The sequence below is a fragment of the Phocoena sinus genome, chromosome 19 (genome assembly GCF_008692025.1).
Source record: "Phocoena sinus isolate mPhoSin1 chromosome 19, mPhoSin1.pri, whole genome shotgun sequence".
In the NCBI taxonomy this organism is placed as follows: domain Eukaryota; kingdom Metazoa; phylum Chordata; class Mammalia; order Artiodactyla; family Phocoenidae; genus Phocoena; species Phocoena sinus.
In genome coordinates this window covers 1,572,800-1,595,794 of record NC_045781.1, presented here as the reverse complement: position 1 = coordinate 1,595,794, position 22,995 = coordinate 1,572,800, and the positions used below count along the sequence as shown (strand labels likewise).

At 47.8% G+C, this 22,995-nt stretch overlaps 1 protein-coding gene and 1 long non-coding RNA gene across 3 annotated transcripts in view; one reads left to right on the top strand and one right to left on the bottom strand.

The window, feature by feature from the left end:
- Window positions 1–8,224, bottom strand: LOC116743525 (zinc finger protein 548-like). Its single transcript, XM_032612046.1, is given in 6 exon segments — window positions 1–1,173; window positions 1,175–1,821; window positions 1,824–2,036; window positions 3,556–3,679; window positions 6,225–6,266; window positions 8,096–8,224. Coding segments are annotated over 6 exon segments (1,674 nt in total). The 5' UTR covers window positions 8,153–8,224; the 3' UTR covers window positions 1–582.
- A 152-nt stretch (window positions 8,225–8,376) lies between these two features.
- LOC116743542 overlaps window positions 8,377–22,995 on the top strand; it is a 30,139-nt gene continuing 15,520 nt past the window's right edge. For both annotated transcript variants that reach the window (XR_004346807.1, XR_004346806.1), the window contains exons 1-5: window positions 8,377–8,637; window positions 9,262–9,352; window positions 12,109–12,216; window positions 14,369–21,245; window positions 21,623–21,758. This is a non-coding gene — a long non-coding RNA (uncharacterized LOC116743542). The remainder of the gene's footprint in view (window positions 8,638–9,261; window positions 9,353–12,108; window positions 12,217–14,368; window positions 21,246–21,622; window positions 21,759–22,995) is intronic.

Here is a 22,995-nt window from a genome sequence, read left to right as displayed (position 1 = left end):
TCGGCCCGTGAGCCATGGCCGCTGAGCCTGCACGTCCAGAGCCTGTGCTCCGCAACGGGAGAGGCCACAACAGTGAGAGGCCTGTGTACCGCAAAAAACAAAACAAAAACAGAAACGTAGAGGGTAAACTTTGTTACATGTATTTTGCCACAATCAAAAATGTAAAATGTAAAAAAAAAAATACTGTATTAGGATACTATTAAGGATAGATTACAGCAGATATTTTGCTGAAGTCTTTCCCCATTTGCAACACTCTCCCTGTTGTGAAATTTTTGGTGCTGAATGAGGTAGAAATTTTGGCTGAACGTATGCCCATATTCACTGTACTTGCAAGGTCTTTCTGCATTGTGAAATCTGTGATGTGCAATGGGCCTGACGTTTCACCTAAAGACTTATCCACATTCACTGCACTCAGAAGGCCTTCCTCCAATGTGAACTCTTGATGTCTAATGAGTGGGGAGCTGTACCAATTTCCCATATTTTCTGTACTCATAAGGCCCATTCCAACATCAACTCATAAGGTGCTCCTCCAGTGTAAGGAGTTTGGAGTAGTACCTAAAGAATTTACCATATTCTCTGAACTCATAAGTTTTTAACCACTGTGAATTCTCTGCTGAATGAGGTTGGAGTTGTATCTAAAGAGTTTGCCACATTAAGGGCACTCATATCGTTTTCACTGTGGATTTTCTGGTGATGTATGAGGTAGGACTTCCTAATGAAGGCCTTCTGACATTTTCTGCACTCATAAGGCCTTTCTCCAGTATGGGTTTTCTGATGCTGAAGAAGTACATTCTTATGGCTAAAGGCTTTCCCACATTTGCTGCACTCATAAGGCCTCTCTCCACTGTGAACTCTCTTATGTCTAATGAGTCTACAGTGGTACCTGAAGCCTTTCCCACATTCACTGCACTCGTAAGACCTTTCTCCAGTGTGATTTTGCCAATGTTTAATAAGCTTGGACTTGTAGTTAAAGAATTCCCCACATTCACTGCACTCATAAGGCCTTTCTACAGTATGAATTCTTTGATGTCTAGTGAGTGTGGAGGTGTACCTAAAGAATTTCCCACATTCACTGCACCCATAAGGCCTTTCTCCACTGTAGACTCTCTGATGTTTAATGAATGCAGAGTTGTACCTAAAGAATTTTCCACATTCACTGCACTTATAAATAAAGCCTTTCTCCAGTGTGAACTCTCTGATGTTTAATGAGTGTGGAGTTATACTGAAAGAATTTCCCACATTCACTGCACTTATAAGGCCTTCCTACAATGTGACCTCTCTGATGTCTAATGAATGTGGAGCTGTACATGAAAGATTTCCCACATTCACTGCACTCATATGGCCTTTCTCCGGTGTGAATTCTCTCATGTCTTACCAGTCTGTAGTTATATCTAAAGAATTTTCCACATTCTCTGCACTCATAAGGGCTTTCTCCATTGTGAATTCTCTGATGTTTTATGAAGTTAGCGTTGTACTTGAAGAATTCCCCGCATTTGCTGCACTCATAAAGCCTTACTCCAGTGTGGATTTTCTGGTGCTCAACAAGCATCTTTTCTCGGCTGAAGGCTCTCCCACACTGAATACACCTGTAATCACTCTGTCCACTACCAAAGGCCTCCCTGCACTCAGTGTCCCTGTGTGGCTTCCCCACACTGTGAGGGGCCGGCTGCTGCAGAAGGCCTGCACTGCCTGAGAAGTCCTTTCTGTCTCTGTTGCATGTCAAGGTCCTCTCTGCCATGTGAATGCTGCTGTTGGTCAGAAATGAAGGCTGCCTCTCACCCCTTCTGGAAAGGTTGTCTCTAATCTGCTCCTTCTGGTGTGGAAAAGGTTTGCCCCACCAAAGTATAGTCTGGGATCGGAGAACATTCTGTCATGCTCAAGCAGCTGCAAAAAGTCTTTCAAGAGTGGGCCATATATCTCACAGGGCTGGGCCTTCCTGGAGGATGGATCTGGCTTTGGAGTCCTGACCAGTGACACTCCTACAGAAACATCTTGCTCAGAAGGTGTCTCCTCATCCTGGACTCCATGCCAACAACCTGTAAGCAGAGAAATGCTGTTGAAGTTCATGATTTTGGTAGGAGGGGCAGCCCCATCAGAAATGACACACCGAAGGCTAGAGCCAGAGAGGAAGGTCTTCTGTGCAGAGATGGACCTGCGTAGCTCCCATGAGAGAGCCCTGACAATAGGTAAGGACTGAAGGAAAAGTTACTGTCTCAGTCCTATTTTGCTATGACAAAATACCACAGACTGGCTGGCTTATAAAGAACAGAAATTTATTTCTCACACTTCTGGAGACTGGAACCCATAGATCAGTCTGCACTCTCCTGCGTCACAGACTTCTCATAGTGTCCTCACGTGGTGGAAGGAGCTAGGAAGCTCTGTGGGGTCCCTTTTATAAGGGCACAAATCTCATTCATGAGGGCTCTTCCCGCATGACCTAATCACCCCAAAGGCCCAATCTCCTAATACTGTCACCTTAGACATGACGTTTTCAACATACGGAACATGGTGGGGACACAAACATTCAGACCAGAGCAGGGAGGAGAGACAGGCCTCCGAGTCAACATGGCCATGGCTACTGGTGACAGGTGAGCACTGTGTCAAAGGTTGTACCCAGACCTAGAAATACTTGATACAAAAGAAATACTAAAGTTCAAGGACTATTTAAGGATACATGCAGACCTTACAACATCTTACATATAGGTCAAATGTTGAACACTGCAAAGGGAGCAATGAAACAGAACATGTGACAAGTCACATGTGAGAGTCACAAAAGTGTGGCTGGAGTGTGACAGAAGAAATAAAAATGAAAAGTAAGAAATGAGGCGTGGCACTGGTCCAAACATCAATCAATGGTGAACACAGGACAGGTTCCCAGCTCTGACATGTGACCTTTCCCAGGACCTCACACCAAGCCCAAGTACTTCTGAGTGTCTCCTGCCATTGATGTAGTAATGGCCACACTAGCAGATACCCCGAGTCCTCCCCATTGTTCCAGGTGAGCATTGATATAGCACCTGAAAGAGGCTAGTCCTACATGAAAGACAGAAAAAGAAGGGGCCAGCACACGTAGATAGAGATCCAACGCAGGGCTTCCAGCATTCTAAAATTATAAGAACTTCACAGGGGAGACTAGTGACAATCAGTGGTTCCCCAAATTAGTAACTAGGTTGATGCTAAAATTCTTGGCACAGGAGGCCCTAAGAAATGTCAGCAAGAGGAATGGGTTAAGCCTGGCACAACAAGAGTCCCAAGCATCTAGACTGAGGACCCAACCAAGAACAGGCCAAGTCTGAAGGGGTCTCAGACAAAATCTAGATTTCTGACTCCTGAGCCCTATCTTGGAAGGACTCGGAGTATTAGGGATGGGGCTCCCTGCGAAGAAAAATGACACTGTACACACAGTCCAGCCCCGGCACCAACAACACATATGCCAGGAAACCAGGAAAGGAAGCAGTACCAGTGGTCTCAGTGTGGGGAGTACAGAGCTGCCCCCTGGGAAAAGGGAAAGCACAGAGCACAGCTCAGGGCACTGGCTGAGCGTGTGGACCTTACCTAGGGAGGTCACAAGTGCAAAGTTCTCCGTCATCACAGCATGGTACAAGTGTCTCTGAGCTTCATCAAGGAGGCCCCACTCCTGGGAGAAATACACAGCCACATCCTCAAAGACCATACGGTCCTGCCAAAATTGGAAGAGTTTGGTTCATGGACAGCTTCTTGTTTTAACTATATTTTTGTGGATTCTGTATTTATCTATTTGCCATCCATTAATTACAGGGCTAAACTAATGGCCAAATTTGTTTACATCTCCCTTGCAATCCAGAGCCCATACTCTCAACCAACTCCTTAACTAACTCTCACGAACCAGGTCAGTATTTCCCCTGCCCTAAAGCAGCCCAGGGCCAGGTAACAGACAGCTAGGGACAGTTCCCATACCCCAGGTACACAGAATTATACAAACTAGTCACCCATAAACTTTTCATCCAATCCTCCCTGCATTTCCCTCAAAAGTCTAATAAAGGCGCTGACCTTTGGTGTTCCTTAGCTTGTGCTCATGCCTCCTGACCGAATCTGGTGCTTCTAGAGGTAGCCCTGTTACATAGTATACCTCCTTCTCTTGGGAAATATAAGTAATAAAACTGTCTTTTAATGTCATTGGCCTCTCTGTATCACGACTCACTCGTCTCCACTAGTTAAAATCCTGTGGGTGCAATCACTGATGCACTTCCCTTTCCAGGACCTTCAGCCCTCCCCCTACGCATCCATCCCTGCTCATCCATCCCTCCTCCCACACGTCCCAGCAATGGAAGATATACCAGGTCCCAGTGGCACCAGTGCCTGCTCTCTCCTTATTACCATTGATCACTGTGTCCGGCACACAGCATAAAACACATGGGGGAGGGGATCCACCATCTAAGTGGAGTCTACCATCTAAGGTATGGAACTGCATGTAGGGCCCTACCCCTCTCCTGCCACACAGTTTCCCTGGGGTCCCCCAGGTGTTGACCCTCAGACACATTCAGACTCGTCCCTGTCCTCAGGCACCCAGTGCCAGGGCCCAGGGCCAACTATTCACACTCCTTACCTGCATCTCACTCGTTGGACTGCACCTTCCTCATGACTCTGACCCTTCCACAGTGACAGTTCCACAGACAGTCCCAGCCCACACCATAGGCACTTCCTTCACCTCCTTACAGGGTACTCTGCACATGGAATCCAGGCAGTGAATGGAAATGCATCCAGCATTCATCTCAGCCCAGTCCTGCCCCTGAACACCAAAGTCCCCTGGGGCCAGGGCCTGCCCCAAGCCCTTCTTAGAAGGTCTCACCACCTGGCCCTGTTTTTTCCTTCCTCCCCAGCCACCCTTTTTATGTGAGACCTCATGTCCCCTTAGCCCTCTCCTTTTTCCGTGTTGCACAAACTGTCCCATAAGCAGTCAGCGCCTTCTCCCCTCACATGAAGCCCAGGTACACCAACCTCCCCACCCACACTGTCACTGCACCCTAAGTCTAGCGACTTTCCTAGCTGATCCCATTTCCTCCCTCAACATCCATCTCATGTCCGCTCTGGCCTCAGAAGACTCTCACGCCTACATCCCGCTATCATGCACAGACAAGGACACTCTGCTCCCTCATCTGTCTTTGTGATGCGCATCACCACCAGCCAGGTACCCAACCCACAGACTTAGTCCTGAGGCCCTTCATTCTCACTCCTTGTCCTCTAATGGCATCACCACCATAAACTAGAAATGATGCCGCCTAAATCTTACCTTCGGCTTCATCGTAGTCCACACAGCCACTCTGTTGTGGCTGTCTCATCCTGAATCCGTCCTCTGAACTCCAGCCCTCTGTGTAAAAGTGCCCACTCAACACCTCCCCTTGGGTGTCTCTGCAACATTTGTGACGTGGACAAAAACGGACTCTCCTTATTCCACCTGCAAATTCCTCCTAAAGCTGACTTTGCCCATTTTAGTTGATGAGGCATCCATCCTTCCTAACAAGCCCAGAAACCTGAAGTCATCCCCAATTCTTCCTATCGGCCCACTTTCTTGAGTCCCTCACTCTCCATTACATAAAACATGGGCAGCTCTAGTTCAAAATGCATCCAGAAACCAACCAATCCTCCATCTCAACAACTAGCATTCTTGTGTAACACCACCAACACTCATCTGGATTGCTGCAGGAAATCCCCCCTCCAAATATTCCTGCCTTCACTCATCCGTACCCCCAGCCCCATCTTTCTTCCAGTTTGCAGCCAGAGGAAGCCTGTTAGGCTAGGTCATAGCACCTTTCTCCTCTGATTCAAACTTTCCCTACCACCCACCTTCCTCAGTAGAGGCTCAGGACCCCAGGCTATCATTCAAGGCCTCATACCTGTGTAATTCTCACTCAGCTCCCTATTTCCACTAGATATAACAGAGACATGCAGTTCCCTGACCGTCCCAGCTAAGTCTCACCTGCAACTGTCTGAATATTCTGCATCCTGTAGTCAGGACTCTCTGCCACACCTTACCCCATCAGTTGTCAGAAATGGAACTGTTCCATGTAACCTGGTACTAAATATAGGATCCTGGGCCTGGTGAAAGCACATGATCTATAGATGCGAGAGAGGGAGAATGGATAGAAGTCTTGGGAGCTACCATTCCCTGAGGGCATATATATCAGAGTGAAAAAAACATCAGGGTGATAATTGGGATGGATGAAAGGTAGGACCCCTCCACTCACCTGTACAGGGTCCATAACCATTTCTGCCACTGCCGTGGGACCCTGAGGAAGAAAGAAGCCTTGAGAAATGGGTAGCATTGTAGGATCCTACAGCTGAGCTGGACCACCACCCCAGCCTTGCCCTGCCCTGGTATAACGGGATCTCAGCCTGACAGTCTGTGGTCAGTTCTTCAGAAAACAGTACTGCCTCTTACTAGCTGAGTGACACTGGAGAAGGACTAAGCCTCCCTGAGCCTCAGGGAAAAGAAAATGCTTATGAAGATAAGAATGCTTCCAAACTCATAGGGATCTAATGTAAGGAGGACATACCATGTATCAGCTATGATTGTACATAGGATCAATAGTTTTGTACATATTTTCAGTGCAAGTGAAGCAGCAGAGTTTTGAAACTTAGGGTCTTCATTTTTATTGCTTTTTAAGATTTCAGAGGATGTCATATATAGAACTTTGCATTGTAAGCAAATACCTAGAGGTAAATCAATGCCAAGCCATTTAAAAAGTGTTTACATAAATTTAACTGAGTGAACAGGCTCATTTCTAATTGCCTGTATGTATTTAGAGGAATGTTGATTAATTAGTGCTTAAATTAGTTTTCATACATTCTTAAGTTAATGAGTCATGGGGAGGGGCTGGGCAGGCAAGTCAGCTATTAGTCCATTCAGTACCAGGCCTATCACTAAATAATCCTCAAAACAGAGCTTGTTGGGTACCCTTGACCGAAGCAGTGGATCATCCCTCTTGCCTTGAGAGGTGGAGGTGAGTTGGCAGTGCCCTTGTCTGGGACCCACTGGCTGCACTAGCCTGGCTGAGTGGCCCTGAGGGTTGGCAGAGCCTGCAAGTGGAGAATCCGCACCAGCACACACTGCAGGCTCTACAGAAGGAAAGCTCCGTACTCCATCCAGGCCTCCCTTTCTACAGACATATCCCAGAATCCCTCCTATGTCAGGTCTGCTCTTTTCTGGAGGGAGCATCAGGGATGCCAGCACCAGCCCTCATGCCCTGCCCTCCAACTCTCAGCCCTCCCCTCCCTCACCACAGGGCCCATCTCAAGTAACACTCTTAAGACTCCCTCCTCAATCTGATCCCCAGGCCATGCCCTGGTCCAATCCACACCCTCCATGCCTTTGATATTTCCAACCCTGTCCCCTTCCTCTGCTTCCAGACTTTATATTCACCTCCACATATGGTATCTCCATTTGGTGACATCTCCAACTTGATACATGTCAGGATCGACATGTCCAAATACAACTCATGATCCCCGGAACCTACTCCTCGCGCTGACTTCCTCATCTCCCCACTATCAGATGTTCAGGCAAAAAACTTGGATGGTACTTCATTCCCTACTTTTGCTTACAACCGTATTTTATGCAGCAGGAAATCCCGTTTCCTCCAAGTTTGAGATTTTTCCAGAATCTCATCCCATCTCCCAATGTCGCACTACCTTCCTGGCCCAGCCCCTGCCATAATTCTCCGGGGGTCTATCGCGGTGGTCTCCTCAGCAGTCTCCCTGCCTCCATTCTCATCCCGTTCTCCCAATTTTTAACTTCTAACTCTGGATACGGTTCTCCCATCCCCATTCCCTTCACAACCTTCCATGGATTCCACCTGCTCAGGTTGCCGTTTCAGGTGAGACAACTCCTCCCCCTCTGTCCACGACACAAGAGACTCCAGGTTTCCACAATGCTGCCGACTCCGTAGCACCTGCAAGCCGTGCACCGGGGGCCCCCCGGGGAACTCTCTCCCTCACCCCAGTCTACGGGCTGAAAGGGGACCCCTCCCAAGGCCGCCTTCTGTTCTGGGCGCTGGGGCTGACCGGCAGGGAATTGAACGGGCGCACCACCGGGTGGGGCCCTGGGAGACAGATCACCCACCTGAGCTGGGCTCATCCCTAAGCCTCTCCGCCTGCGTTTTCGCTCGGTCACCTCCATGCCCACCAAGCGGCATTTAAGCCCGGAACTCCTAAACGTCCAGAGAGACCCCCCCCAAAGACAGGAAGGACCTCCGGAAGTCCCGCCCCAGATGATGCGCACGCAACCATCCGTCCCTCCTCTAAGCTTTCATTGGCCCAGTTACCGCCGCCGCCGCCGGTCACCGAGCTAATGAAGGCTCAGCAGACGAACGTTTTCGTCTGCACGCATTCGGGGGCGGGACTTCCATAGGCTTCATGTAGGGTCCGGTTTCCGTGTTTTTTCACCTTTTTCAGGGCAGTGAGTCCTGAGTCGGGACCGAAGAGAATGGAACAGGCGAGGAGAGGCGTTGGCCCCGGTGCCCAGAGGCGGCTGTGAGGCCCCCCCGAGCCCGTAGTTGACGACAGTGCCCTCGTTCCCGCCCCGCCCACCGCCTCTTCCGGCTCCGTTCTTCCCACCGACCGGTGACCCCGGTGATCGAGGCTGCGCCGATGAGGCCCGCTCAGGTGGGTGCTGCGTCTCCCGGGCCCCCACCCGGCCCGACTGCCGCCTCCGAGTCCTAAATATGGACGGAGGGGCGCCCGCTCAGTTCCCTGACGGTCAGCTCCAGAGTCCAGAACAGAGGGCGGCCTTGGGAGGGGGTCCCCTTTCAGCCTGTGGACTGGGGTGAGGGAGAGAGTTCCCTTGGGGGCCGACGGTGCATGGCTTGCAGGTGCTACGGAGTCGGCAGCATTGGGGAAACCTGGGGTAGCTTTTGTCGTGGGCAGAGGGGGAGGAGTTGCCCCACCTGAAACGGCAACCTGAGCAGGTGCAATCCGTGGAACGTTGTGAAGGAATTGGGGATGGGAGAACCGTATCCAGAATTAGAAGTTAAAAATTGGGAGAATGGGATGAGAATGGAGGCAGGGAGACTGCTGAGGAGACCACCGCGATAGACCCCAGGAGAATTATGGCGGGCTGGCCCAGGAAGGTAGCGCGACGTGGGAGATGGGATGAGATTCTGCATAGATTTCATTAATAGAGCCTACAGGACTTTCTGATGTGCCATGTATAGCTGTGGGCAGAAGTAGGGAGTGAAGGACCATCTCAAGGGTTTTTTTGTTTTTGTTTTGTTTTTGCGTTTTTGGCAGGAAGCAACCACAATTAGCAGGTTTCAGAAGATAATGAGTTAAATTGTGGATGTGTGACCCTAAGATACCTCAAGGTGGAGACGGCACATAGGTATGTGGACATGAAGGTCTGGATGCGGGGGAAGAGGGCTGGACTGAAGCCGTCAAACGAGTGGAGGGTGTGGACTGAACCAGGGCATGGCCTGGGGATCAGATTGAGGAGAGAGATTTTTTTTTTTTAAGAAGATGTTGGGGGTAGGAGTTTATTAATTAATTAATTAATTTTTGCTGTGTTGGGTCTTCGTTTCTGTGCGAGGGCTTTCTCTAGTTGTGGCAAGCGGGGGCCACTCTTCATCGCGGTGCGCGGGCCTCTCACTATCGCGGCCTCTCTTGTTGCGGATCACAGGCTTCAGATGCACAGGCTCAGTAGTTGTGGCTCACGGGCCTAGTTGCTCCACGGCATGTGGGATCCTCCCAGACCAGGGCTCGAACCCGTGTCTCCTGCATTAGCAGGCGGTTTCTCAACCACTGCGCCACCAGGGAAGCCCGAGGAGGGAGATTTTTCAGGTTGTTATTTCTGATGGGCCCTGTAGTGAGTGTCCGGAGAGCTGAGACTTTGAGTTTGGGGCATTAGAGGGTTCATCATCCCTGATGTTCTCTCCATAAAGGAGCATATCTGGCATAGGAGCTACTCTGGCCTGTGTCTGTAGAAAAGGATACCTGGATGTGATGAATTGCCGGCCTGGATGGAGATGAAGGTGTAAGGTCGTGTAGAATGAGCCCTGCAGGTCAGCTCTTCTCCTAGAGGAGAATCCCTGTGGAACAAAGAAATAGCCAGGTTTGTGGAGCAGATTGGTTCCAGACAAGCACACTTCTGACACACCTCTTCCACCACTCAGGGCAAGAGGAATGAGAGCACTATAGTCAAGGGACTCCTGCAGTGCACTTGAGCGGATCCTTTGCAAACAGGAAACAGTCTTGTTTGCAAAAAGGAAACGTACCCGACCTGCCTGTTCAGACTCTCCCTACAACTCATTAAATTTAAAATGTATGAAACATACTTACTGATCAAAACATCTGTTAACCAGTATCCTTCTAAATATGTACACGTAGAGGGGCAGTTAGAAATGAAGACATTCAATAGATTAAACATAGGAACACTTTATAAAAAATTGCTTGAAATTTAATTTACCTGTAGTATTGGTAATACTTTAGGTGTTGGCAAATTTAGTGGAATGTTATATATCTCATTTTCTGAAAACCTTAAAAAGCAGAAACAGGAGGGGTGGGTTGAGTTGGGAGATTGGGATTGACATATATATACTCTATGTATAAAATAGATAACTGATGAGAACTTACTGTATAGCACAGGGAGCTCTACTCAATGCTCTGTGTGACCTAAATGGGAAGGAAATCTAAAAAAGAGAGGATATATGTATACGTATAACTGACTCACTTTGCTGTACATCAGAAACTAACACAACACTGTAAAGCAACTATACTCCAATAAAACTACTTTTTTAAAAAAAGCAGAAACAATGCAAACCCACATTTTGAAAACCCAGTCCCTTCATTTGAACTGAAAACATGAAAAATTGTGAATCTTATGTATAGTTACAGCTGATAGGTAGTGTGTCCTCTTATGTTTAATACTACTGTCAGCCTTATGAGGTAGAAACCATTGTTATCCCTATTTTACAGTAAAGGAATTGAGGCTCAGGGAGGTTCAGTCATTAAAGAAGAGTCACACAGCTGATAATAGTGACACTGAGGTCAGAGAAACAGCATAGACCATCAGGCTGAGACCATTTTGCTCCAGGGCAGGCCAGAGGTGATAGTCTAGCCCAGCCTGTAGAATTCTAACGTGGTTGCCCATTTCTCATGGCCTCCCTCTTCCCACAGGTTCCCATGGCATTTGCAGAAATGCTTATGGACCTGTACAGGTGAATGGAGGATGTGCCAGACCTTCATCCACCCCAGTTATCACCCTGATGGTTCTGCCACTCCCATATAAAGAATGCTGGTGGCCTGAGATTGTTCACCCATCCTCCCTTCCTTGGGTCTGAAGTCCCTGTGGTTTCACCAAGGCCTAGGGTCTTGAACTCAGTCCCAGATTATATGGAGCTGTTCCCATTTCCAACAACTGATGGAGTAAGATGTGGAAGGATGTTGTGGGCACAGGATCCAGAATGTCCAGATGACTGGAGGTGAGACTGAGCTGGAATATTCAGGGAACTGCAAGTCTGTTACATGTGATAGGATTATGGTTGGGGGGAGTGAGTGGAGGGTAGGGGCACACAGTTATCAGGTCTCAATTACAGCCTGAGGTTTTGGGCCTCTAATCCGAGGGAAGTAGGAGCTAGGGAAGGTTTGAAGTAGAGGAGCCAGGTATTTGACCCAGGTTGTAACTGGCTGTGTCTAGCCACAGGAGATGCTGTGTGAGAGGGAAGGTAGAGGTAGAGTGACATGGGGGAAGTGACTGTGGTGGACGTTGGTGGTCGCTGGACAAGAGTCACTGCCGTGGAGGTAGCGAAGTGGTTGCCTTCTGTTTGTGTTCTGAACAGACCTGGCCATGTTGAGTGATGTGGAGAGCGTGGGACTGGGAGATGAGATGGAAGGGCGAGTCAGAGGTGACCCCAAGTTTCTAGCTTTCTCTGGAAAGATGTGTTCTGGACACAGTGATCAGTAGAAATAAGGAGAGAGAGGCACTGGTGTCACTGGACCTTGTATCTCTTCCACATTTGGGAAGTGGGGGTGGAGGTTGAGGAGGGAATGGACTTGTCGGGGGAAAGAGTAAAGATCCTGGAGAAATGAGCTGCGCGTTGATTGAACCCTCCCCATTTTGGCGGGGACTTGTGGTTTTTACAGACGTGGCCATACATTTCTCTCAGGAGGAGTGGGGGCTCCTTGATGAGGCTCAGAGACAGCTGTACCACCATGTGATGCTGGAGAACTTTGCACTTCTCTCATGACTAGGTAAGGCCCTCATGACCCTTCCCCAACCCCAGTGTCCTGGGCTGGGCTGTTATTTCCGACCAAACCATGAGTAATCCTTCCTTCCTTGGTTTCCTAGCGTATGTGTGTGGGAGCCATTCCCAGGCTGTGTGCACCGTACTGCCTCTCCCCAAGCAGCCCCATCCCATGTTGCTCTGAAACCTTGCCTGGCCCTGGTCAAGTTACTCTGTTCAGATGCATGGAGGCCTTCCCCCTTCTTGCTGACGTTTTGGGGGGCCTGCCTGTGGCAGAAATACATGCTTACTACTTGTAGAGACCACTGACTCTGTGAGACCCTCCACTGTAGTTCTTGCGATTTTTGAATGGGGGCCGTCATGTGTTGGCTCGCTCTGGGGGCATGCTGTCCACTCCCTTTTCTTGTGTTTCACGTGGGTTGGTCTGTGACAGGTCCCATAGAAGTGCTCACCGTGAGGCAGAGAGAGGGGCCTGAGTGTCTTGAAAGGATGGACATTACTCCATCAGTGCCAACAAGAGGTGGCTCTGGAGCTTAGGAGCTGGGAGAGGGTGTGTTGTCAAAGCTGGCTTCAAATCACACTGGAAGCCAGGCCTTTGTCCACCACTGGGTGATGCCAGGAACAATGGTCAAACTTCATTTCTACATTTTCTTTCCTATTGTCATTTCTAATCTTCCAGTCCTCGGCTTCCCTGACTTTTGTAGTCTCCACTTCCTATTTGTTCCTTTGCCGTGCTGTCAACATTTGACCCACACTTAAGCTATTGTGACATTTGCACATATCCTTTTTATCTAAGTTACAAGTTCCTATATTTTTTTTTTTTTTTTTTTGCCCCGGACGCGCAGGCTCAGCAGCCATGGCTCACGGGCCCAGCCTCTCCGCGGCATGTGGGATCCTCCCGGACCGGGGCACGAACCCGAGTCCTCTGCACTGCAGGCGGACTCTCAACCACTGAGCCACCAGGGAAGCCCCCTATATTTTTTTTTTAATTGAAGTATAATTGATTTACAATGTTGTGTTAATCTCTACTGTACAGCAAAGTGATTCAGTTATACATAGATATACATCCTTTTATTTTTTAATATTCTTTTCCATTATGGTTTATCACAGGATATTGAATATAGTCCCCTGTACTACACAGTAGGACCTTGTTGTTTATCCATCCTATGTATAGTAGCTTACATCTGTTAACCCCAACCCCTCACTCCATCCCTCCTCCAACACCCTCCCCTTGGCAACCACCAGTCTGTTTTCTATGTCCATGAGTCTGTTTCATAGATATGTTCATTTGTGTCATATTTTGGATTCCACATATAAGTGAAATCATATGGTATTTGTCTTTCTCTTTCTGACTTAATTCACTTAGCATGATAATCTATGGCTGCATCCATGTTGCTGCAAATGGTATTATTTCGTTCTTTTTTATGGTTGAGCAGTATTCTATTGTATATATGTAGCACATCTTCTTTATGCATTTGTCTGGCGATGGACATTTAGGTTGCTTCTATGTCCTGGCTATTGTGAATAGTGCTGCTGTGGACATACGGGTGCATTTAGCTTTTTGAATTAGAGCTTTATCTGGATATATGCCCAGGAGTGGGATTGCAGGATCATATGGTACTTCTCTTCTTAGTTTTCTGAGGAAGCTCCATAGTATTTTCCAGTGACAGCACCAACTAACATTCCCACCAACAGTGTAGGAGGGTTCCCTTTTCTCCACACTCTCTCCAGCATTTGTTATTTGTAGAGTTTTTAATGAATGGCCATTCCATTTGCACATATCTTTAAACAGTCCTTGGATACCAACTACTGGGTCACAATCAGACATCTCTGGCTCTGGATACAGCCTTCTACCCAGTACTCACTTCTCACCAGCAGCCATGGCCTTGTGGAAACCCATTTTCAGAGGAGTGAGCTGGGGACCCTTCTCCTCCCTGCATTGTACCCCTTCCTTTTGTCCTTACCTACTGTCAGGGCTCTCCCACCATCTGAGCTTCCCAGGCGCAGCTCTGCACAGCAGGCCTTCTCACTGGCTCTGGCCCCTGTTGTTATCATCAGTCCTATGTATTTATTCGTAGGTGTGGGTGACACACATTTGTGGTGGGGGCTGCTCCTCCCACCAGTGTCAATATGCTTCACCAGCATTTCTCTGGTTGCAGGTTGTTGGCATGGAGCCCAGGATGAGGAGCCAGCCTCAGAGCAAGGTGTTTCTATAGAAGTGTCACTGGCCAGGACGCCAGAGCCAGGTCCCTCCATCGGGACCACCCAGCCCTGTGGGACATGCAGCTCACTCTTGAAAGACATTCTGTCCCTGGCTGAGCAGGGTGGAACGCACCCTGGGCAAGGACTATACACTTGTGAGGCAAAGCTTTGCCAGCACCAAAAACGTCACATTAGAGAGAAACTTTCCTGAAAGGACAAGGGGAGGCCTTCATTTGTGAAAAACTGTACTGTCCACATGACACAGAGGACCTTCACATGCAGGGAAGGTGGGAAGGACTTCCCAGCCAGCACAGGCCCTCTCCAGCACCAGCCTCTTCATGGTGTGGGAAAGCCACATGGGGACATTGCAGATAGAGAGGACTTTCAAAATGGGCAAAGTGCTTACAAGTGCACTCAGTGTGGGAAAGCCTTCAGCCATAACCATACACTTGTTGACCAAGAGAAGATCCACACTGGAGAATAGTTTTATGAGCATAGGGAATGTGGGAAGGCCTTTCTTAGAAAGTCCCACCACGAGCAGCATCAGAAAGTCCACACTGAGCCTGGGCTTTATGAGCACTCAGAATGTGGGGTATTCGTTACAGAAATATCTGGCCTCAGTGACCACCAGAGAATTCACACAAGGCCAAGGCCTTTTGAGTGCAGCCTTCTTTAGACCGTCCCAACTCGTTGGTCACCAGAAAATCCATACTGAAGAAAGAACTTACGGTTGTAGTGAGTGTGGAAAATTCTTTAGAAACTGTTCCACACTCATTAGACACCAGAGAGTTCACACTGGAGAAAGGCCTTTTGAGTGCACTGAATGCGGGAGAGCCTTCACCTGCAAACATAGGCTTGTTGAGTACCAGAAAATCCACAGTGGTGAAAAGACTTTTGAGTGTAGAGCATGTGGGAAAGCTTTCAGCCACAAAGGCACAGTTGTTGAGCACCAGAATATCCACACTGGAGAAAGGTCTTACAAGTGCAGCGAATGTGGGAAATTCCTTATGGACAGCTCCTCACTCATTATTCATTAGAAAGTTCACACTGGACAAAGACCTTATGAGTACGGCAAATGTGGAAAAAATTTTTTTTTAATTTATTTTAATTTATTTATTTTTGGCTGTGTTGGGTCTTTTTTGATGCACGCAGGCCTTCTCTAGTTGTGGGGAACGGGGGCTACTCTTTGTTGTGGTGCACGGTCTCGTCTTCTCGTTGTTGAGCGCGGGCTCTAGGGCACGTGGGCTTCAATAGTTGCAGCGCATGGGCTCAGTAGTTGTGGCTCGTGGGCTCTAGAGCTCAGGCTCAGTAGCTGTGGCACACAGGCTTAGTTGCTCCACGGCATGTGGGATCTTCCTGGACCAGGGCTCGAACCCGTGTCCCCTGCATTGGCAGGAGGATTCTTAACCACTGCGCCACCAGGGAAGCCCCAAATGTGGAAAATTCTTTAGGTACCGCTACACCCTTATTAGACATCAGAGAAATCATACTGGAGAAAGGCCTTATGAGTGCATCAATGTACAAAATCCTTTTGTTGCAGCTCCACACTCGTTAGACATTGGACAAATCCCACTGGAGATTTGTTATTATTAGTGCAGCTAATGTGGGAAATTTTTGTAGTAAAACTCCAGAGTCAGTACACACTAGCGAGTTCACATTGATGTGAGGCCTTATAAGAACAGCAAATAAGGGAACATCTTTACATACAACTCTGGTCTTGTTAAACACTGTTGAATTTACACCGGAGAAATGCCTTCTGAGTGCAGTGAGTGCTGGAAAGTCTGTAGCCAAAACTTCCATTCATTTGGCTCCAAAAAGTTCGCACCAGAGAAAGAACTTATGAAGGAAGCAAATGGGGAAAGGACTTCAGCCGAAAGTCTGCTCTGACTGGCACGGTGAAGTACATATTATGTACTTTTGGGGGGTTTTTTTCCCCTTCTTATTGTGTTAAAATACACACACATAAAACTTGCCATCTTTTAAGTATTTTAGTGTGCCGTTCAGTACCGTGAAGTACATTCACACTGTTGTGCAACCTAATCTCCAGAGCTCCTCTTGTTTTGCAAAAATGAAACCCTGTACTCATTAAATAACAACTCGTACTCCTCTCCTTCTCCAGCCCCTGGAAACCACTATTCTCTGTCTCCTTGATTTGAGTGCCCCAGGTGCCTCATGTAAGAAGAATCATACAGTTTTTGTAGTTTTGTGAAGACTTTATTTACCAGAATCTCACATTTCACGTATCACGTGTTCTGTTTCAGAAGTCCTTTCCTTTTTAAGCCTGAATTATACTCCATTGTATGCATATACACATCTTTATCCATTCATCTGGTGATGAAGACTTCCCTTGTTTCCATATTTTAGCTGTTGTAAAGAGTGCAGCTGTGAGAACGACTGCACAAATATCTCCTTGAGATCCTGTTTTCAGTTATTTTCAGTGTATAGCCAGAAGTGGAATTCCTGGATCATATGGTCAATTTTTTAAAAAAATTTATTTTTGGCTGCATTGGGTCTTCATTGCTGCACGCGGCCTTTCTCTAGTTGTGGAGTGCGGGCTTCTCATTGCAGTGGCTTCTCGTTGTGGAGCACCAGCTCTAGGCGCGTGGGCTTCAGTAGCTGTGGCGCACGGGCTTATTTGCTCCGTGGCATGTGGGATCTTCCCAGACCAGGGCTCGAACCCGTGTCCCCTGCATTGGCAGGCAGATTCTTAACCACTGCACCACCAGGGAAGTCCCCAATCTATTTTTAACATTTTGAACTGTTTCTTTTATTGGCTGCTCCCATCCTTTATTTTATGCTCCCATCAAACGTCCACAGAGTTCCAGTATCTCCACATCCTCATTGACATAATTCTATTTTCCGTTTCATGTTTAATAGTAGCTATCCTAATGGATGTGAGATAATATCTCACTGTAGTTTTGTTTATTTTATTTTATATTATTTTTTCTTTTTCATGGCTGCGTCGGGTCTTAGTTGCAGCATGCGGGCTCTTTGTTGTGGCGCACGGGCTTCTCTAGTGTGGCATGCAGATTTTCTCTTCTCTAATTGTGGCCCGTGGGCTTCTCTCTAGGTGTGGTGTGCAGGTTTTCTGTTCTTTAGTTGTGGCGCGTGGGCTCCAGAGCATGTGGGCTGTATAGTTGTGGCATGCAGGCTCCAGAGCGTGTGGGCTCTGTAGTTTGCAGCATGCGGGCTCTCTAGTTGAGGAGCGCAAGCTCAGTAGTTGTGATGCGTGGGCTTAGTTGCCCTGTGGCATTTGGGATCTTAGTTCCCCAACTAGGGATCGAACCCACATCCCCTGCATTGCAAGGTGGATTCTTTACCACTGGACCACCAGGGAAGTCCCCTCACTGTAGTTTTGTTTAGCATTTCCCTAATGATTAATGATCATGTCTTCTTGGCCAGTTGTGTATATTCTTTGTAAAAATCTCTATGTTTACCCCTTTAAAATTTTTCTTATTGGTGAGTTTTAGCAGTTCTTTATATAATCTGGATACTGACCACTTATCAAATATATGATTTGCAAATGCTTTTCTTCCATTCAGTAGCTTGCCATTTCACTCTGTTGATTGTGTCCTTTGCACAGAAGTTTGTACCCTTATTTTTGCTTTTGTTTCCTATGCTTTTCATGTCAATGCCAAGAAGTTATAAATCCAATGTCATGAAGCTTTTCCCCTATGTCTTCATCTAAGAGTTTTTGAGCTTACATCGTACTGTCAGGTCTTTGTTTATTTTGAGCTCATTTTTGGGTGTGGTGTAAGGTAAAGGTCCAACTTCATTCATTTGAATGCAGATATCCACTGTAATTTGTTGGAGAGACTGTCCTCCTCCCATTGAATTGCGTTGGCACTCTTGTTGATTATTTGATCAAATATACTGGCTTCCAGTTCTGGGCACTCTGTTCTGTTTCATTGGCCTAAAGTTTTGTGTTTATGGCAGTACCAGTGTTTTGTTTTTGCTTTTTTAAAATTTTTATTACAATGTAGTTAATTTACAATGTTGTGTTAGTTTCAGGTGTACAGCAAAGTGAATCAGTTATTCGTATACATATATCCACTCTTTTTTAGATTCTTTTCCCATATAGACCATTACAGAGTTTTGAGTAGAGTTCCCTGTGTTAGACAGTAGCTCCTTATTAGTTATATTTCAGTTTTGAGTCCCTGGCATGATGTTAGTCATTTCCTCTTTTAGAGCAGCAGCTGATTAAGACCACAACCAATCACTGTCTATATCAGGCACTCACACTCTGGACACCATCCCTTATGTCCCAGGGCCAGGATACCAGGCAACTGGAGACAGCCTGTATGCCCCTGACCCCATGAAATTATTCCAGCTAGGTCATCCATGGGGAGCCTGGGAAACCTAGGTAGCCCCAGACCACCTGCTATGTATAGGGTGCTCCCTACAGCCCCAGGTTACTTACTGTGTCCCTGTACAGCCTGTTGTGTGCCCTGCCTGATGCCCTTGTCTCATCCTAAGCCCTAGGTAACAGAATTCTTTTTATCTACCCAAGTGTCATCAAGAACATTTAAATCTTACAAAACAACTACAAACCCAGAAGAGTGTTAGGAATGCAGTGAATGTTGCAAGTTATTCAGCTATTAGTCTAAACTCAAACAGCACTGGTAAATTTAAATCGGAGAAACATCTTCGGAGTGCAGGCAACATGCTGTTTCCTTGTTCTACGTAATTACAGAGCGACATTTGGAGATTAGTCTTTGTGAAAGAGAACTCAGCCATAAATTGAACTTCATGCCTCCAGACATGCCAGGAAGATTCTCTTAAGTACCAAGTATATTGGAAGCTTTCATGATAACACCTTGCACTTCCGGACCTGCCTGGAGTCCTTGCCAGAAATAAGTTGTTACCAGTATCTGTTACGTTAGCCTTCCCTCCTCTGCCACACAGCAGGGTGCCGCAGTGTGTATGAATCATCCTTACAGTGCTCGGGAGGCAGGAAGCTATGCTTCCTCCCTTCATCTGGAGGACTCACCCGTCTCTTGACTTTTGGGGTATCTCATTCACTTCCCACTGATTGTTTTGGGTGGGATATTACCCAGTTCTGGAAAAGAGGACTCCAGCTGGCTTCTGCAGGCAGCTTGTGGAGATTGCCCTTCTTCGTGAGTATATTTGATTGACTTGTAATGGTTGGGTTGATTTTTCCACCCTCAGAGTCACCCGACCCAGGACCATCAGCAGAGCTTAGAAGGGTTTGAATTCCGCTCTATCCCCAGAATCAAAGCTCTCAGACACCAGGGAACACTACCCTGCTCACCTGTCCCATGACTCCAAGATTCAACCCTTCTCTCACTCATGAACTCAGGATACATTTCTGTCATAGCAGTAGAATTGTTTCACTGCATGCACCTGCTTTCACATATGTGTACCATACTTAATGACGAGCTCCTTCCCTGCTCAAGGGCAGGACCCATATCTCTGTCATCCATGTCATCCCACTACTCAGAACACAGTGCTTGGTGGGTGGAGCAGCAAGGCCACAGCCAGACCCTCTGAGTGGCCACAGATATGAAGACAAGGCAGAGAAAAGTGGATGGTGAGAGAATGAACCCTAGTGGGTCCTTCACCCACTGGGATGCATCTCATATGTCTTGCAGTTTGGGGCCCAGGTCCCTTTATGGGCCACCTTGTCCCAGGGAGCTCCCAGTTATGGAAAGAATAACCCTCTGCTTTGAACCAAGAATTGTTTCCTGAGAGTGGATTCTCCGACTCTCATGGATCCCAAGGCTCAGATTCATGTACAGCTACAGCTACAACCCAGACAATTATCTTGAGAGGAGATATAGGAGGGTAGTGTCTTCAAAACGCAACTTACTTTCCTACAGGATACAGGAACCACAAAGCTATTCTCAAAACATTATAAATTTAGCGGAAAAAATGATGTTTTTTCTCACTGAGAGCTGTGTGTGCAATAACAATATTGGATAAAACAAAACATAAAGGGTTCGTGTCCACCTTGGCAACACAAAAGTATGTATTTGATTATACAAAAGGCTCCAAGGAGGGCTCAACTGGACAGTACATTTTTTTAAACCAAAGGTCATATTGATTATTTCATGCAGCTTTGAAATTAGCCCCAAAGACAGTCCCAAGGGAGGAATTTCAACACAACCTGACTGATAAGAGCATCCTGAGAATAAGACCACAGTAGTAACGGTGAAACCCATGCGTGGCTACCTGTATGCATCCTGGTTTGCCTGTTAAAGTTACAGTCACTTTACAATGCTTCACAGAAACTTTTTTTCCCCTGCAAAAAGCGCTATTTTTTCCATTTGGCCCAAGGCTTGGAGAGGGCTCCAGGGTGGTTAACAATCTGCCCAGTGGCTTCAGGGAGAGGCTTCAGGGAGAAGCCCTGACCCCAGAAGGGCTCACAGGCCGCTGGGCTCCAGGGGCTCCTAGTGGTGCTTGAGGGTGAGCCTTTGGAAGAGACACTCGCCCAGCCCAGCCTGGGGGCCGAGCAGCCTGCGGAGGTTGGTCAGGCGGTCGCCCATCTTCTTGATGAGTTTCACCTGCTCATCCAGGAAGTGGCTCCAGGAAGTCCAGAGGTGGAGTCTGCGCGGGGAGAACCGAGGCCTGCGGACCCACAGGGCCTGGCGCAGGTTCTTCTCCGTCAGCCGGGCAGCTTCCACGGCGTCCTGGGCTTTACCCACTGCTCTTGGAACGGCTTCGGCACGTCCTGGAAGAGGGCGCGGCCACGGCGCTGCTTTTGCCTTTTCCACTGAGCTCGGGCCCTCCGGCTTCTCCTCGGCCAGTTCGCGAAACGATGCCTCACGCCCTCGAGAGCTGCTGCGTTGGGTCAAAAGAGAAGCGCAGAGACAGGTAGGTGTGGGAGAGCGGCAGATGCACGTTACCAGGTGGGTGACTGCGGCCTCCACCTGGCGGAGTAATCGTGACGAATCTGGGAGCTCATGCTTGGTCGGCAGTAAGGAGCTAAGCTCAGAAAATGGTGTTGGCTGGTCCCGGAGGCCGAGGAGAGCTGAGTGGGTGATTCCAAGGTTGTGACTGGAAAAAAGCTTGGAGGGTGGTCAGAGTCTGGAGGAAGGGGCCCCCCTGGGTCTGTTCAGTCCAAGTGCTGTTGAAATGAGAGATCTGCCGGACAGCCAAGAAACTTTTATAAAATTAAGCAATGAGCTTTCTTTTCCATGTTCGTTTTTCTGAATTTCACTTAGCTATGTGTTTTATTGTCTTTGTTGTAGTTGCAGTTCAGCACATAGAAAATTAGAAACGCCCGTCTACTCAGGAGTAAAGACTTCAAGAAACACCAGGAAGAGGAAAGACTTAGGACTCACCTGGGATGACAACACAGCTACATGATCGTCCTCACCCCTCCGGGTAAAATACAAACTTCCCAAACAATGGCTAACAATCCAGGGAAATATTCCTCCCTTCGCCAAACCATCCTTGATCCGCTGTCCCTGAAACTTCCTCAACGCATACTGACCCTCCAGTAGAGACCATAACCTCCCCCAACTCTGTCCCCTTCAGACTGTGATTCCTGGGCCTTGTTAGCAGGCATTTCGGATATAGGTTTCTGCTACCAGGGCTTGGGCTGATTTGCTTCCATCACGTGACCTTTAGTGTTTACATTCGGTCTTCAAACGTGTGAGACTGCAGGTTGTGGCAAGATAAGCACCCGGCTCCTGTTCTGGCTGCCATCGGCACATCATCAAACCTGCAGGGATGGTGCTAGGATGGGGAAGAGCAGGGGTTATCTCCCAGCCAGGTTGAAACCACCTGTCACACTCGGTCCACGTGCATGATTGTGTGATCCTGTGTGTATATCCACACACTAGGCTTTTGGGCCTCCCTGTCCCATGCTTGTCTCACAAGTCTCCCTGGAGCATTTGTGCTTTTGTGTCCTCATACCTGGTGTGGTAGTTCAGCGCCTCTCTCTATTCCCACAAGCCTCTAATGTGTGTCACATACACTGGTTGCGTGTCTCATGACTATCACGTCTTTTCTCTTGTGGACGTGGTGTAATGCATGTGTGTGCGTAGGCTTGTTGAGGGGTGTCAGCATGCAGACCTCATCACAGTGTCCCCAGGATGCCTGTGCACGGGCCTCCAAGTTGTGCTGAGGTGTATCATTATTGTTACCGGACTCAGTGGGTCCTTCCCTTGGGGTGCATAGCCAGTGAACACACCAAGTACTTTCAGTTAAAGCAGAAGCATTTATTACTTGTGACAAGTAAGGAGACAGGGAGATAGCTGTCAAAGCACTGGACTGAAATATTAAGCCTGGGGGGCATGCATATTCAAGAAAGGACCGGCTTGGAAAATGTTACTGTAGGTTGCCAAAATCTGCAAGCAAGCAGGCACTGGGTTGTTTGCTCACAGTGTGTTATCTTGTTCATTGGGATTCACTGTAACCTTTTCGGAATGTTGGGTATTTGGAGCTTTGTGCCATGAATCTCCTCCAATCTCTTTTCTTAGAGCATTAACGTTAGCAAACTTCTAATTCTGAATTCTTTCTCTGTCCCTTTGAGACGTACATAAAGCTTTCGAAAAGCTAAATAATCCTCTTGTCAGTTTTACAACTGTGTAAAAATGTGCTCCCGGGATTTTAATTT